Source organism: Carlito syrichta, unplaced genomic scaffold (assembly GCF_000164805.1).
Source record: "Carlito syrichta isolate Samal-C Ts95f unplaced genomic scaffold, Tarsius_syrichta-2.0.1 Scaffold313059, whole genome shotgun sequence".
In the NCBI taxonomy this organism is placed as follows: domain Eukaryota; kingdom Metazoa; phylum Chordata; class Mammalia; order Primates; family Tarsiidae; genus Carlito; species Carlito syrichta.
The window spans coordinates 215,944-232,651 of NW_007257155.1; the positions used below are offsets into that span (position 1 = coordinate 215,944).

Consider the following 16,708-nt stretch of genomic DNA (forward strand, 5'->3'; position numbering starts at 1 on the left):
TCCACTCGCCTCAGCCTTCCCAAGCGCTGGGATTATAGGCTGAGCCACCGAGCCTGGCCTTCAATTCTTTAGCAGACATACATATCATTTTTAAATTAAGCCATCCAAAAACCACTGCGCATGTGAAAAAGATGTGATACAGCAGAGCACCGGGAGAATGGCTCCAGCCCCTCTATGCTCACTTCCCATCTATTTCATGTCTCATTGATTTCAAGCTTGGTTGCCTGTGGCATCTGCTCACCTGATTGCTCATGGGGCAGAGGGAGATGAGGGCTAACCTGAATCCTTCACAGGGCAGAGCGTGATGGGCTCACCCAAATCCTTCACGGGGAGTGGGGGACATGGGGTCACCTGGATCCTTCGCTGGGCAGAGGGCGGCAGGCTCACCTGAGTCCTTCATGGGGCAGAGGGCACACTGCATGCCCCAGGCCTCTCCGTACAAGCAGCAGCACTCAGTGTAGGTGGTCTGCTTGCCCACAAGGGGCCGGCTACACACGTACTCATCGCTCAGATGTTCCCAGCACAGATCCTGGTAGACATCGGTTTCCTCTATTTGTTCTGAAAGGGAAGACAACGTTTCAAGACCATTGCATGTGTTATTCTGATTTCATAAACACTACGGGTCGCCAAAGAGCCTCAGTTTCCATCCCTGTTTCTAAGAGTGACTTGCAAGGAAAAGTCTGAATCCTGCCTGGTCTTTCCACAGATCAAATCTCTGTCGTCTCCAACTGAGTGTCTGTCCCTCAGCTGAAATTCCACCTGCCATCCTGCTCCAACTTGATGCTTTGTGCCATCACTTCCCGCTGACACGTGAGATGCCCCCTCCTATCCCTCTTACAGCTGGTGCACATCTCACTCTGCCCATCACTGCTTTCCCACATTGACTCCTCTGTCGGGTCCTACCATCTTTTTCCACATAACAACTCTTGGGTTCATGCTTTCTCACCCACGTCATCTGCAAAAGCCCTGCCCTGGGGACACTGCATCCCATAATCCTCTATTCCAACCTTCCACCTTTCAACTGACCTCATCCACTAGTGCTCTCCTGAACATGACAGCTGATCCATCACGCCAATTATCAGTGGCCTGTTGCTTTGTCAGGGATGAACAAGGATTTTTTATTTTTATTTTTTGAGTCGGGTTCTCACTCTGTCACCCAGGTTGGAGTGCAGTGGCATGATCATGGCTCACTGCAGCCTCAAACTCCTGGGTTCAGGCAATCCTCCCACCTCAGCCTCCCAAGTACCTGGGACTACTGGCGTGTGCCACCACACCTGACTAACTTTTTTTATTTTTGTGGAGACGAGGTTTTACTCTGCTGCCCAGGTTGGTCTCGAACTCCTGGACTCGAGCAATCCTCCCATCTTGGCCTCTCAAAGTGCTGGGATTATAGGTGTGAGTCACTATGCCCGGCAGGATTTCTATCAGTGGGCTTTGGGGTGTTCCACCACCTCGTGAAACACCACCTTCTGCTTTGTTGAGCTCTGTGTCCTCCACTCTAGCTGACCACATCTGACCACCCTCCCTGAATGGTATCTTCCTCTTCTGCCTATGGAGGCCAGGTATGACAAGTTCTCAGCACAGCACAGCTCTGCCATTTGCCCAGCCACTTCATACTCCAGTGTCTACCTAATGAGTATGTTCAGGAAATTTAGTCTCCTACATACCAAGGATATGCGTCTTATTATAATTTCTCTGAGTATCTCATTTTAATTATTTCAAAATACCCAAGGCATTCATTTTTCTGATTTCCAGTAGCTCACATTTGAGTCCAAAGGAAAACCTTGCGAGACTTATTTGGACACAGGTTTGCATTTCACACGGAGACATACCATTGGACTCAGCCGGTCGTATGCATCTCTTTTCAGAAGCATCCAGGACCATGGGATGGGTACAGAAGCAGTTATAAGAGCCTTCTGTATTAATACACTGGCCGTCAATACAACTGTTGGGGTCTTGACATTCATCCATATCTTAAGAGAAAAAAATAATAATTAAAGAAAACCAGCAATTGGTTGTGCCTCCTACACGTACCCAACTCTACACGTTGCTAAATTTAGTTCAGATTTCAGGGGCAGCTAATTGCGTATTACCATCCAAAAGAAAGCAGTGGCCCTGACTATAAAAATGTAAGTTGTACTGATTGGAAAAACGTTACTGCCGCTGACATTCAAGAAAGAAAGAAAACATCTATGGACAGGATATGCTGAGAAATTTAAGATAAAATGCCTTTTTATGATACTTTTAAAATGATTTCCTTTTGCTGTGTTTTTCTGCCACGTGTATATGGTTTTCTGCTTAAGCATTAACGTCTGGGTCGGTATTTAAAATGACTTTCACTCACATAGTATAAGTGATGAGACAGGAGGTTCCACAGACCAAAGAACGCTTCCGTTAGACCAGTGGCCTGAATTATAATTCCACATTGAATATTAACTCTTGGGTTGAAACTCATTCAAACAGCTGTAAGGAGGTTTTCGATTTTCTAAAATCTTGCCTAAGAAAAGATCTCCAAAACACGGACACATCTTTCCAACCCATAATTTAGATTCAAGGAAATTATATTTACTACATAGCATTGCTGGTTGCCCCCCCATCTGTCAGTTTCTCCAGCACACTGTACTCTACCCTCTTCAAGCTTACCAAAGCACTGCAATTTGACAGGATCATAGTATGTCCCTTGCTTACAGTAGCATTCATAACCAGGCTGAGTGTTCAAACAGAAACCATTTTTGCAGATTTCTTGCCCAAAAAGTAGGCATTCATCGGCATCTGTGGGGGAAAAAGGTTGAAAAATACAAAAAGGAGCTGGCTTTGATATTCCAGTGAAAGAGAAGAGTCAAGACAATATTGGGCTTCAAACCAGGTATGTTGTTTTTTAGTTTGAGTTGGAGTCTCACTCTGTCACCCAGGTTGGAGTGCAGTGGCAAGCTCATGGCCACCACAGCCTCGACCTGCTGGGCTCTGGCGATCCTTCCACCTCAGCCTTCCAAGTAACCAGAACTACAGGCGTGTGTTACCACGCCTGGCTAATTTTTTGATTTATTGTAGAGACGAGGTCTCACCAAGTTGCCCGGGCTAGTCTCGAACCCATGGGCTCAGGCGATCCACTCGGCTCGGTCTCCCAAAGTGCTGGGATGACAGATTGAGCCGCTGAGCCCAGCCGATATGTTATTTATACTCTAAAGAATCTTGCAGTCACCGCAACAAAAAATTCCTAAAGTTAGACCTGATTGACATGCAGCAAAACATACTCAGATGTGATTTGTCTGTGATATTTAACGAGCAATGACCAAAATGTTACCGGAAATGGTATATTTGTAAATATGGTTTCTGAGATGTGACCTTAGTTTTGATGAAATGATCTATGGGTTCCATACTGGCACTGAGAATATTCTCTAAAGAATAGACCTTTTGAGAAATGTGCCCTTCCATAATGTGTATGTTGGCCCTCTCATTGGTTGAGATGTAGAAGGTTCCCAAGAAGAGTTTGGTGGAACTGGATGACAAGTCAAAAGAAGATAAGCTAAGGGAAGCATGAACTGAGGGAGTTGGCAGAACTGTTGCCACAGAATTCAGAGCTCCTGCCATCTCAGTTTACTGGGGATAACAGGAACACCGACCTAATAGGGTCTGCAGGATTGCACGAGACAACTTATGTGCAGGACTTACATTCACTCTAGCACAAATATGCCCAAAGGTATTATTATCTCTTGCTTTTTTTTTTTTTTTTGAGTTGGAGTCTCACTCTGTCACCAGACTGTAGTGCAGTGGCCACTCCCGGCCACCGCAGCCTCGACCTGCTGGGCTCAGGTGATCCTTCCGCCTCAGCCTTCCAAGTAGCTGGAACTACAGGCGCACGCCATTATGCCTGGCTAATTTTTTGATTTACTGTAGAGATGAGGTCTCGCCAAGTTGCCCGGGAGGGTCTTGAACCCGCGGGCTCAGGCAATCCACTCACCTCAGCCTCCCAAAGTATGGGATTACAGGCTGAGCCACTGAGCCCGGCTATCTCTTGCTTTTACTGTGATGATTAGCATCTGCTCTGGCATTCTGGAGCTAATGTCATCTAGTCCTTATTTTAAAAACTGAAGACGCCATATTTGACCAGCTCAAAGTTACACAGATGGAAAATGGCAAAAGTAAGCCTAGAACATATGGCTGGTTGGATTTGAACCCCATTTTCTTCCAACTATGTTCAGCACTGCTAAAATAGGATAAGGAGGAGTTTATTTTTCTATAAAAGAAAGGATGACTTTACGGTGAAATCGGGTCTCTGTTCCATAATATGAAGTGAGATTTAACTACCTCCCTGCAAAAATAGAGTACTGTATGTGATATTTGTGAATTTGGAAACCATCCAATACATATTACAAACCAAGTCTTCTTGCTATTTAATTGGGCTAAGTCATAGCTGTATTAAAAAAACACAAATGGAATTTCTTATCCAGCTACTGAATTATACCATACTATTCAAATACTACTTCTCCAAAAATGGACAATAAAAATGTTTTTATAGTCTGTTTTCCAGCTACTTAGCAGTTTTCAATATTAAACTATAAAGAAAAAAATCACTTTGTATATAAAAGGTAATATCTCTATCATGAAAATGTCAAAAGTGAATAGTTACTGATGAAATATTCATACTTGTGGATATTCACCAAAACTAAAAGGCTGCACATTTATTTGAGACTCATATAATGGTGGCATTAAATATATAAAACATGTCCACTTTTGTTTTCTTCTCTTCCATTCCTCATTTTAAATCTGTGGCCATTAGCCAAAGGTCCTAGCAGTAGTTGGGTAAGTTCTAAAAAAATAAGAACCTTAGCTTTGTAGGTGACCATAAAGACAAATATGATTATGGTCTAATCTTTAGGATCATAATTTATGTGATTTCAAGGATGTCTCTAGAATAAGAGAATAGATGTAGGAAGCATCTACTAAGTGTGGAATTTTGTGTTAAGTGGTTCCACGCATATTATCTCATTTAATCCTCATTCTAGCCTTTTGAGACATCATTCCTGTCTCAGAGGAAACTCAAGTTAAGTGACCTCCCAGCATCACACAGCTTAAGTGTTCTGGCTCTGAGAGCCCACAGGGATCTTCTTCCAATAAGGGATTAAGGGCTGTGTAATCAGTTTCCACGACTCAAAAGAGCTTCAATTTTGTGTAACCCAAGCCATGTTTCACTTGACTGTCTGGCATGTACACGTGCTATAAGTCGTCCCGGTGGGATTCTGACCTTTATAGTTCTCGCCAGCAATGTCGTAGGAGGATTCTCCGGTGGGTACAAAGCCTTTTCCTCTAGGACACATTTTAGTGAACTCCGCTGATTTCAGAAGAGACAAAACCAAGAAAAGAAATAGTCAAAAAAAGGAAAAAATAATCAACATCTTCCATGAATGCATGTTTTAAATTTAATTTTGCTTTCTCAGCCTCAATAACTGTAAGGCAATTCCAGCAAATTCAGTGAAATCACCAACAAATATGGATGAAATACAAATAGATCAAATGCCTTCATAATAAACATTAACTGTTTTTAAAAGCCCTCCTGCTCCACCCATGTTTTCTTTATCCATGTTTTACTTGATATTGTGACTATTATTTCTCTACTTCTGTGGTGTCTAGTATATGAAAGACTTAGTAAGACCCCATTTGAGCATAATCTTAGCTAAATACACAAGCTCTCGTTATGGATAATACCGTGTCGTTGTTAGCAAAGACTGACTTTAATTTAAAAATGGAATAAAACTAAATGATCTTTCTGCCAGATAGCATACCGAACCTAGCTGATAGTATATTCTGAGACAGAGGGGAGTTTAAGGGTTTGTATGAGGAGGAAAGAGGGTGACAGCTTCCTGAATGAAACTCACTGGAAGGTCATCTCACCTCCAGATGATGGTGGCGGTGAAGGTCATGGCATCAAGGCCCAACCCAACCCTAATGTATCGGCCCTGCTGAGCCAAGGCTTACCAGTGCCCAAGACCGGGCATGGGAAGATCTCGCAGTTATCCCCCCACCCAGCACCGGAAGTACAGCAACACTCCTGCTTGGTCACGTTGGGGGCCAGCACGTTGTCACAGAGACTGGCATCATTGAGATTATAGTAGCATTCTTTCTTTTCTTCTCTGGGTTGATCTGAATCTACATTTAAACAGAGTAGAGAAAGTCAAAGGACTGTTAATAGGGCACATCACATTACCTAGAACACCACGGAGTGGAGAACACAACGGGGGAGTGACCCAAGGTGTCCATGGCATTTTCTTTCCAGAAGATGGCTTTCCACTTTCAGGGTTGGATTCTTCCACTTGGAGATAAAAATGCACTTGAATCCTGGTGGAATTCTAATATCCCCCAAGAGTGTAAATCTGTCAAAACCATTTCCTTTTACGTTAACCAATTATTTTATTCTTGTAAATTTGGCTGTGAGTGGAGTTTCCATATCTGCTTTGCTTGCCAAACAGGGCCATTCTTTACTGAGCTGTAACACCTACTTAAATCAATAAAAATGTTCCCCAACACTTGACCAGGGATCTGGGGCCACACATAATATTTAACTCTTAGGTGGTTATTGGAATCAGCCATGCTCCCAACCTCTCCTGAACACTACCCAGCAGCAGAAGACAATTAGGAAAACACGGCAGGAACCCGGGTCTTATAAAATCGCCTTTCATCACTGAAAAATCTAACTACTTCCATTGTTGCAAGCATGTGACTCTGAATGAAATAATGAGAGCCAGCCAAGCTTCAGGGTAGGATTTCAAGTCTGGGTTCTAGTCCCAGCTTAAGTATGACCTAGAGGTAAACAGAGTCTAACAGAGTCAGTTTAACCCCTCTGGGATAAACACAAACAAGGTGAGAGAAGACAAATGATAACAACAAAATTCATGCACTTTGAGATAATAATAAAGATGACTGAATTCTATCAGGTTTGAAGTCTTTGAACAAGTCTGTGCTTTTACAAAACAATCAATATTTTGTGACTAGCCTTGGAGGGTAGTACAACCCTTCTCTAACATGGTTCTCGAGTTCAAATCACTGCCTATGATCCTATTCTTATTTTATGCTGTAACAAATAAGAAAATGATGACTGTCAACCTAATTCTTAGATAACTTTTTTTCCCCTTTGTTTCTTTTTATTTTCTTATTCTTCATTTTAAAGACGTGGGATATGATTCAGGATTAGTTATGCAAGTGATCATCATAGAGGTAAAGTTTGGGCCTCCCTTTGGTCCCCACTTTGCCTGGTTTGAAATCAAGCATGCTTATTGATATTGTGTCCCCATCTACTTAGATAACTTCTAATGAAATGACTTCATGAGCACTCTACCGTTTCCAGAGTCTTCAACCCCAAAAAACCGTAGGGTCAAAGGGAAGATATTTACCAATGAGGACAAGACTTTAATGTCAGTATCTACTTACTTTTTTGTCAAGTTATTTGATAATAATATTATTAGGAAAAATTTAATGAGTTATTTTTACAATAAATTCCCTATGTTTATTTTGGCAGGGCCTAGCTAACTGTGGAAATTTGATTCCTACATCAAACAGCAAAAGTGTTTTAAAAATATAAGTTCATACAATTCTATCAAAGAAGCTCCCACACTTTTTTCCTCTTATGGCATTCAAAACAAGTCAGGCAGCAAACACACCTTCGAGGTATACACGACTCTCAGAACAATGAGAACATACAAAGTCCCTCACACTCTTGATTCTGGCCAACTCTCGGACTATTTTGTCTCTGACAGTTTTTGGCTTGAACTGTAATAAACTGTAAATCAGTGTTGAGAGCTGATGACAAATTCAAACCTAGAACAAGTATCCAGGAAAACACCCAAATGCTGATTTCTGTGCAGCAGTTGATGGAGCCGCCTTAAGTTATTTCCTCGTGTGTGAAACTGGGCAAAACCTGCCCCCTCCCTCATCTGGTCCAGCTCGCTCCAAGTGTGCAAAGGATAAAAATTTACTTCGCTACTCTAACAGAGGGGGCTAGCGTCAGAAGGGTTCCAAGTTTTTAGACGGGATGATTTGGGAAAACTAAGAGTATGTATCTTAAATTGTTATTAACTCCATCATGAACCTTGCAGAAAATTTTATCAACTCTCCCCCGGCATTGTGAATAAAGTATCAGCCGACATGATTAGCAATTCTGCTCAATTACTTGACTCAGCCAGCCAAAAATGAAGCCAGCTATGAACGAATGAAGTTAGAAATACAAATCCAAAAAGCAAAGCACAGTCTTGCAAGTCAGGTTTGCTTTACAATTTGTGCTGAAAGAGGGCTCACAATATTTTTCATTGTATATTACAAAATGGAATACTATGTCCTAGGGTCTCCAAGTCTCCATGAAGATGGAATGTTCACAGGTAATCCGAAAGTACAGACCTCTCTGCGTACAACATGTCAAAAATTATACATATACAAAGGGGACCCAAAGAAAACCGGAATGATCTTTCAGAGAGTGGGCCCCTTGCAGTCCAGGCTTCCCCTGCTAGGTAAGTGTCCTAGGAACCCACTGGCATCCGTGTATTGGCTAGCATTGTTGTGAGAGGCTGCATTCAGCTTCAGTTAATTTTTTTTTTTATTCTTTCAATGCATTTGCCCATTTCACGATGGGTAATTTACAAGTGCATCTGTCCACACCACGGCTTTGTTTTGTTTGTTTCTGCAGATGAAAAAAAGTTCCTACAGGGAAACATTTTGCCGGTATTGAAGGGGTAAAACAAAAAACAGCAGAAGCAGTAAAAGGCATCAAATTTGGCGAGTTCAAAAACTGTTTTGAGCAGTGGCAAAGCATCTAAATAGGTATATTGCATCAGATGGAGAGTTCTTTAAAGGTGACTAAAGCTTAAACATGTAAGAATAAATACACAATTTTTTATAAATAAATTCCAAGTTTTTTGGGGTCCCCCTCATATGTGTCTATAATTTAAATTCTACATTAAAAAAATTTTAATATATAGTTTTATATATATATAATCTTATATTTGATACACACATCTATACACACACAAACATATTTAGTAAATACTTGTTTTCCACAATGTTTGCTACACTCATGTCATAGAAACTAAGAAATACAATTTTGTCTCTTGTAGAAAGAACACTCGCAGGTTATTTCATAAGGGAAATAATCAATAATATAATTGTGATTATCCAAGTTTTACATTGGTTGTTAAAAGTTTTGTTCTCCTTTTCTTTCCAAGACGTTTGAAAGTTCAATGTTTACACAGCTGAAATTGAGGGTTAGTCAGGGCCTCATCTGTGTTTGGAAAGAAATGCAAATTCTTTTTGGAAAACTAGTCCACAAAGGTCATTCTGGGGAGAAAAAAAATAAACCCAACAATTTCCCTATCTCCGAAAATTTAAGTAATGAGCTTCCTTGCGCATTTTTCCATTGGGGTAAAACTCTGATCAGTAAATATATGTCATGTGATTTCTTTAGAGAAACTGTATACGTTTAGGTCACTGATGCCAGCGGTGGAGGGTTTCTACATTGGAAAATAAATTTAAAAGATCAAATCCATGGTTATAGAAAGTGCCAAGCATTAAAAAGAACAAATTTTCTTTTTCTTAAAGATGTTATGAATAAAATTAGCTGTCCTACATATCTCTTACCACAGACTTCTGAGAAATATATTACTTCTTTGGCATTTTCAGATTTGATTTTTCAATTTGTATGAAAAGGTTGGCTTAACATCGGCATCAAAAGATTAATTTGCGCATTTTTATTCTAGACATATGGCTGGCAAAAACAAGAAAATGAGGTTTCAGATATTTTGCGTGTGTGTGTGTGTGTGTGTGTGTGTGTGTGTATGTGTTTTGAGTTGAGGTCTCACTCTGTTGCCCAGGCTGGAGTGCAGTACATGATTACAGTTTCTCACACCTTTGACCCTCTATGTTCAGGTGATCCTTCCATCTCAGCCTCCTGAATAGCTGGGCACCACCACGTACAGCTAATGTTTTGTCAATATGGGGTCTTGCTATGTTGTCCAGGCTATCTCAAACTCCTGGCCTCAAGTGATCCTCCCACTATGGCCTCCCAAAGTGCTGGGATTACCAGGCATGAGCCATCACGCCTGACCTGTTTTTTTTTTTTGTTGTTGTTGTTGTTGTTCAAGGAACTTTCACAGGCATCTTTCCATGTGACCCACACACAGAGTAACTGTGCGTGAAAGAGAAGCTTTGGGACACAGAATATCCTCACTTCCTGAAAGAGAAAACTGAGACTGGTTTCAAGAGTCCTATGTCTACCGCTTTCCCCAGAACCCTTCCTTTGGGGACCAAGTTCCTAGCCATTCAACTAGCATGAACGTTTCTGCATGGCCTTTTTCTTTGTATTTCTTTTCTCTCTGGGAGACAGATGGGGAGGGCGGCAGATACTCCCTGCTGGTGTGGAGTTCAGCTAAGGCCACCGACACAGTGCAATTGTGTCCCATGCCCTGCCCAGGAAGGAGTGGCTTGGAGCCGTGGCTGCCACCTGCAAAGTGCCTTTTCTAGAAGCTTCTTCCCTCTTAGTTTATCAACCTGGGTGTGGCTGGAGACCATCACACTAAGTGAACTATCCAGAAACAAAGCACCGAAGACGGCTTGTCCTCACTCATAAGCGGGCCCTGTCACTGGTCACACACAAGGGTGGGATCGGCAGTCTCTGGGCACTACCAGGAGAGGGGGGGAGGAAGGAGGGAGTGGAGGACATGACGATATGAAGAGCACCTGGTCCACTATCATGGGGAGGAGGGTCACCTAGAAGCCCAAACTTCATCTATATGCAGCCGACTTATACCATAAATCCCCACTCGTACCCTACAAGTCTATATACTTACTAACAAATAAATGAATTAATAATAAACAAATTAAAAATGTAAAGAGTTCATTGGACAAAAACAGGCTGGGAAGAGGGTGAAAAGAAGGGGAGATCAGGGATATTTACTAGAAAGTGGAAAAGTAGGGGCCGGGTGCGGCAACTCGTGCCTGTAATCCCAGCGCTCTGGGAGGCTGAGGTAGGAAGTTCTCTTGAGTTCAGGAGTTTGAGACCAGCCTGGACAACATAGCGAGACCTCATCTCTACAAAAAATAAAAAAAAATTACCCAGGCATGGTGGTGTACGCCTGTAGTCCCGGCTACTTGGGAGGCGGAGGCGGAAAGATTGCCTGAGCCCAGAAGGTCGAGGCTACGGTGGTCATAGCATGCCACTGCACTCCAGTCTGGGGGACAGAGTGAGCCCTGACAGAAAGAAAGAGAGAGAGAAGTAGGGAGAGGAAAAATGGGCAGACACGAGTGAAAAACAGGGACCCTAAAACAAAATAAAGTCTAGCACGTTCTCCATATCTGTGGGCTTCGTGACAAAAGTAACAACAATAACGAATAATGCAAAAATCCAGCAAGACGGCATCACAACTATTTGTGTCACATTGACACTGGAGCAGGTATCCTGAGTCATCCTAGGTGACCCACAGCACATGGCAGGACGTGTACAGGCTCTCTTCCACAAAGAACCCGAGCATCCCTGGACCTGGGCATTTGCAGGGGTCCTGGACCCAATCCCTCCCTGTTACCCAGCAACAACTGAGGAAGAAAACGAGGACAGATGCACACAGATGATTGAGAACAGGTAACTCACAAGGAGAGAGGCGGGGGTGAACAACTTCACGGTGGCACCGCCAGGGGCGACCTGGCCCCGATGGTGAGGGCTGCGAGGACAGTGAGGGCTGTGAGGATGGCTGCAGGAAGAACCAACCTCAGGGGACATGCAAAGTGCCTAGAGATGTTTAAAGGGAAATGCACAGACCGTTCCTCTTCTGGTCGAGTTTCTAGCAAATTCTAGGACCCAAAATGCATTTTGGAAGCAACCATCTCTTGCAGCATGAAGAAGATAAAATGGGTCAGGTGTGGTGGCTCAAGCCTGTCATCCTAGCACTTTGGGAGGCCGCGGGTTTGAGACCAGCCCGGGCAACTTGGCGAGACCTCGTCTCTACAATAAATAAAAAATTAGCTGGGTGTGGTGGCACGTGCCTGTAGTTCTGGCTACTTGAAGGGCTGAGGTGGAAGGATTGCTGAAGCCCAGCAGGTCGACGCTGGTGGGGCTGTGAGTGTGACACTGCACTCCAGCCTGGGCAATGGAGTGGGACTCTGACTCAAAAAAAAAAAAGAAGAAGATGATAAAATGGTTTCTCTAGAAATACAAATGGAGTCTGTCACTTTGATGGATATGTCAGTTCACTAAAACACTGATATCTCATCATCAAACCTGCAATATTATTTTAGGAACTATATAGCCAGCAGAAACTCATAAAAATAAAAGCAGAGTGTGGTAATTAGCAAATTCTCCTCACTACCATCTTTGTGTGTGGGAAGAAACCTGACCAACTTTTTTTTTTTTTTTAAATAATTGAGTATGTTTCCCCAGCCCTACCAACATGGGTCTAGACCCATGACAGATACACAGTCAGGTCTTAAGAGTTTGGTGGCATTTTACAGCGTTTGCATTCTAAACACTGTGGTCTCACTCTCTTTAAGATTTTTTTTTCCTGCCCCAAGTCTTTATTTTCCAATCAGAAACAATTTTATAAAATGAACTTGATGTTAACTTATTTTACAGGTTAACAAAGCATGTTTAAAAAAATGGACTCTGTCAACTATAACAGTTGACTGAAGTTATATGTGGTCTCTTGCCTCTAAAAAAATCTGTACATCCACTGACCTTAGTGTCCTTATCAAGGCAGGGAGCAGGAAGACAACCAGGAGGAGTCACATGATGTGTCCACTGACCACAAGAAAATGCTTGTGTTTTTTTTTTGTTTGTTTGTTTGCTCTTTTTATAATCTAACACAAGCCATCTGAGGAACTGCTCTCTCCACAGAAGCATGACTAGGTATCTCCTCACTTAAGTGTGTCCCCGGTACAGGAAATCCCCAACCTATGAACGAGTTCCTTTCCAACAGAGTGGTTTGTAAGTCCAATCTGTTTTAAGTCCAACAAAGTTAGCCTAAGTACCCAACTGACACAATGTGCTCTACAGTACTGCATTATTTATCAGGCCATACTGACACCCAGTAGAAAGAAATAATACATAAAAAATGCTGGTGTGCCTGGTTGCAGTTCATAACTTGAAAGTTAGTATGTAGGGGACTAACTGTATAGAGAATGCATACAATTTGACGATTTAAAAAGTAAACAATCCAATTTTTAAATGGGTAAAAGATATGAAGAGAAACTTCACCAAAGAAGATATACAATCGAGAAGTAAGCACATAAAAAGATGCACAATAATGTCTGTCATTAGGAGAATCTAATCAAAGCCACAATGAGCTACTATCACGCACCTATTAGGATGGCTAAAATGAAAAGGGGTGACCACACCCAGGGCCTGTGAGGAGGTGGATGAACTGGAACTCTCATATGCTGCTGATGGTCCAGTCAAATGTCACAACAACTCTGGAAAGCAGTTGGACAGTTTCTTGAAAAGTTAAATACACGCCTGAGCATATGGCCAAGCTATTATATTCCTGGTGTTTACACCCCACAGTATTCACTTGCTTCTTGTACTATAATAAAACTTCACAGACACACGCACACAAAAGTAAAAATAAGTGGACACAAGGAGGAGATGGTAATGAATTTGGTTTTGAATAACTGTCACTCAGAGATTTTCTTCTTTTGCTCTATAATTTAACCAACACGGTCTGAGGAACGGCTCCCCACACATAAAATTTCCCACCTAAGTAAAGAACAAGACACCCTGGCAGAAAGGTCCTGCAGGTGGCTGGAAACAGAGTGTGGCACTCAGGACAGAGGTGACATCTGTTTAGCAGGCAACATCATGCAAGCAGTAGTAAGTAGCCTCAGGAGCAGATAAAATATCCCTGGAGAAGACCATGGAGAAGAAGAGAGTGATGCCTGTAGCTCTCGGGACATTGTTATTTAAGGGCTGGGTAAGAGAGAAAAAGCCCGAAAAGGAGACAGGAAGAGATCAGGCTGAGAGGCAGGAGGACCTGGGGAAGAATCACGTCCTGAAGTCGATCACAGGGAAGATGGGGGAGAGGATGATAGAGCATTGCTCAGTGCTTCAGAAGGGGAGCCCAGATGGGGCTCGTGGGTGCAGCACACAGGGGCTCACGGATGACCTAGGACAAAGTCATTTCCCTGAGAGGAACAGTCAGGGCACGTGGCGTTGGTGCATTGAACATCAGGCAGGGGATGGTCCTGTGGAGGTAGCGGGGTGTGCGGACGTCCCTTCAGAGAGCCTGGGGTCAACATGGTGATGGAGAGCATCCCTGGATGGTGACACTCAGGGAATTTTTCTTTTTGATAGACTTTTGTACTTGCCAATGTTCTATGCTTAATGTATATTGTTTTAATAATAATAAAAAACTCAAACAAGGTGAAAAGGAAGTCACTTTTTAGAAGTGTTTGGTGTCTTAAGTTCTCAGCCCCGAGAAGTAGACATGAGGAAGCGGGAAGACCCCTGAGTCGGGTTCTGTGCCAATTCTGCCACATGGAATGTGGACAGACCCAGGAATAACACTGGGGACACCTCTCTGGGCCTCCGTCTCCCTATCTGGAAATAAAGGAGTCGTTCGAGTTGGAAAACCAAGAAGGTGGCTTCTAAATGCAGAATTCTAGGCTCTAGCTCATGATGTGAAAATAAGCTCTCAAAGGTAGTAGAGAAGACGGATGTTTAAAGATACCTTACAATAAACTGTTGTGTAAAGTGGACAATTATCTCAAAATAAGATGAGTTATCCCAACCCATATGCTTGATGGTTTCTGATTTGGCTGATTTGTTTTCTTAAAGGGGAGAATGCCTGCACCAATGACAACATCTACCTCTTTCATTGTGTTCTTTTTGTTGATACCTTCTGTTTTAAGAATAAGACTCAGTTCCTGCCACAGAAATCTCCTCTGTGCACCGATCAAGGGGGAGAACAGGGTTCTGCAGGCAAGGTTTGAAGGCAGCCGTTGCCAAGAGCAAATACTTACTGCTTCCTCCAGAGTGCCCAAAGACATAAAGTTTTTATTGAGCAATTATCACAGACACTGAGGAAATAAAAGCATCACCATATTTCATATCCATACCTTCTTAAATGTGATGAGAGGCCTGGTATGGACATTTTTTAGCGGCTTCTGTTTCAGATGCTTTTAGGCAGTGCTCAGCCATGTAAATTAGTGGCCCTAGGCCCAGGCAATAAAAAAAAAAGAAAAAAGAAAAGAAAAAGAAAAAAAGAAAGCAGACCTAAAAAAAAGGATGTGGGAGGCAAAGAAGTTTAGAAATAAAAATCCCAGGACATCAGAGCTCCACAGAACCTTAAAGGCCATCTGGGACGACACCTGGCTGGAAGGGGGAGCCTTTCTGCCTGTGGAATCCCACCTGTTCTTGGACGCCTCTGGGGAGATGCCCCACTGTTCATGAGACATCTATTTGCGACTAGCTCGAGGCAGTTACTGGAAAGCTCCTTTAAACACTGACCTGGGATCTGCCTTATTCATGTCCCACTCCTTTGCCCCAGTACTGTCCTCAGTATGACACCACATCAGATTCTTCTGCTCTTTGTTGGAATGACAACCATCTTGGGGAAACTTTACAGTGAAATAAAAATGTTATAGCCTATACTGAAAACTTATCTCTCTTTTCCTAAGTACTTCTCATGAAAGGATGAGATCTGAGCTGCTAATATATCATGCATATTATGAAACAAATCTGAATCCTAGTTAAAAGCTTTCATTTAAATTTGATACAAAATGGCCAGGCGCAGTGGCTCATGTCTGTGATCCCAGTGCTTTGAGAGGACAAGGCGGGAGGATCACTTGAGGCCAGGAATTCAAGACCAGCCTAGGCAACATAGCAAGACCCTGTTTCGAATGAATGAATGAATGAATGAGGCACAAAACGTTTTGCTCCGTGTAATGGAAGATTCTTTTACTGGGACAGGGTACAAATTCTTTTTTTAAATTAAAACAATTTTTTTTTTCAAAGTCTTCCAACTGACCTATTTTAACCAACTTGGTGGGTTAGCTGATGCTCTCTTGCCCTCTGAAAATCGTTCTGACAGGTGGGATGCTCATGGCCAGTCAGATATTCCTGTATAAGTCCACACATCTCTGTGGTGGACAAGGAGGAAGGGTCGCTTGAGGCCAGGAGTTCAAGACCAGCCTAGGTAACACAGCAAGTCCTTGTTTCTACTGAATGAATGAATGAATGAATGAATGAATGAATTAGGCAAAAACATTTTACTCTGTGTAACAGCAGATTATCTTATAGGTTGAGTGGCACGCCAACCAGTACTCAACTAGGTTCATGCTCAAATGCTGTATGCCAGAGTAGTGATTATTGTACTTATATAATTTAATTACACAGTACATAAACCAATAAAACAAGAATGTGAATAGCAGAACTGTTTCTGGAGCAAGTTAAAGCTTTAGAAAGACTAGATGAAGTTGACTTAGCAAAAAGAATGCTGTCAAACGAGGTGTGGGTGATTCAGCTGCAAACAATTGAGAAAAACTGGAGTGATTTTGCATTCATTTGCGTTGCAAAGGCCTTTTTAAAATTTTTTATTTATTTTTATTTATTTTTTTTTTTTTGAGTTGAAGTCTCACTCTGTCGCCCAGACTGGAGTACAGTGGCCGTTCCTGGCCACCACAGCCTCGACCTGCTGGGCTCCAGCGATCCTTCTGCCTCATCCTTCCAAGTAGCTGGAACTAC

The 16,708-nt window shown here is 42.5% G+C and overlaps 1 protein-coding gene across 1 annotated transcript in view; it reads right to left on the minus strand.

Moving 5' to 3' along the window:
- LOC103272653 (latent-transforming growth factor beta-binding protein 1) overlaps nucleotides 1–16,708 on the minus strand; it is a gene marked incomplete at its 5' end in the record, with an annotated part of 107,067 nt that overhangs the window by 42,443 nt on the left and 47,916 nt on the right. The window contains 5 exons of the mRNA XM_008070131.2: nucleotides 388–558; nucleotides 1,833–1,973; nucleotides 2,644–2,772; nucleotides 5,246–5,332; nucleotides 5,977–6,147. Coding sequence (XP_008068322.2) covers nucleotides 388–558; nucleotides 1,833–1,973; nucleotides 2,644–2,772; nucleotides 5,246–5,332; nucleotides 5,977–6,147 — 699 coding nt within the window. The remainder of the gene's footprint in view (nucleotides 1–387; nucleotides 559–1,832; nucleotides 1,974–2,643; nucleotides 2,773–5,245; nucleotides 5,333–5,976; nucleotides 6,148–16,708) is intronic.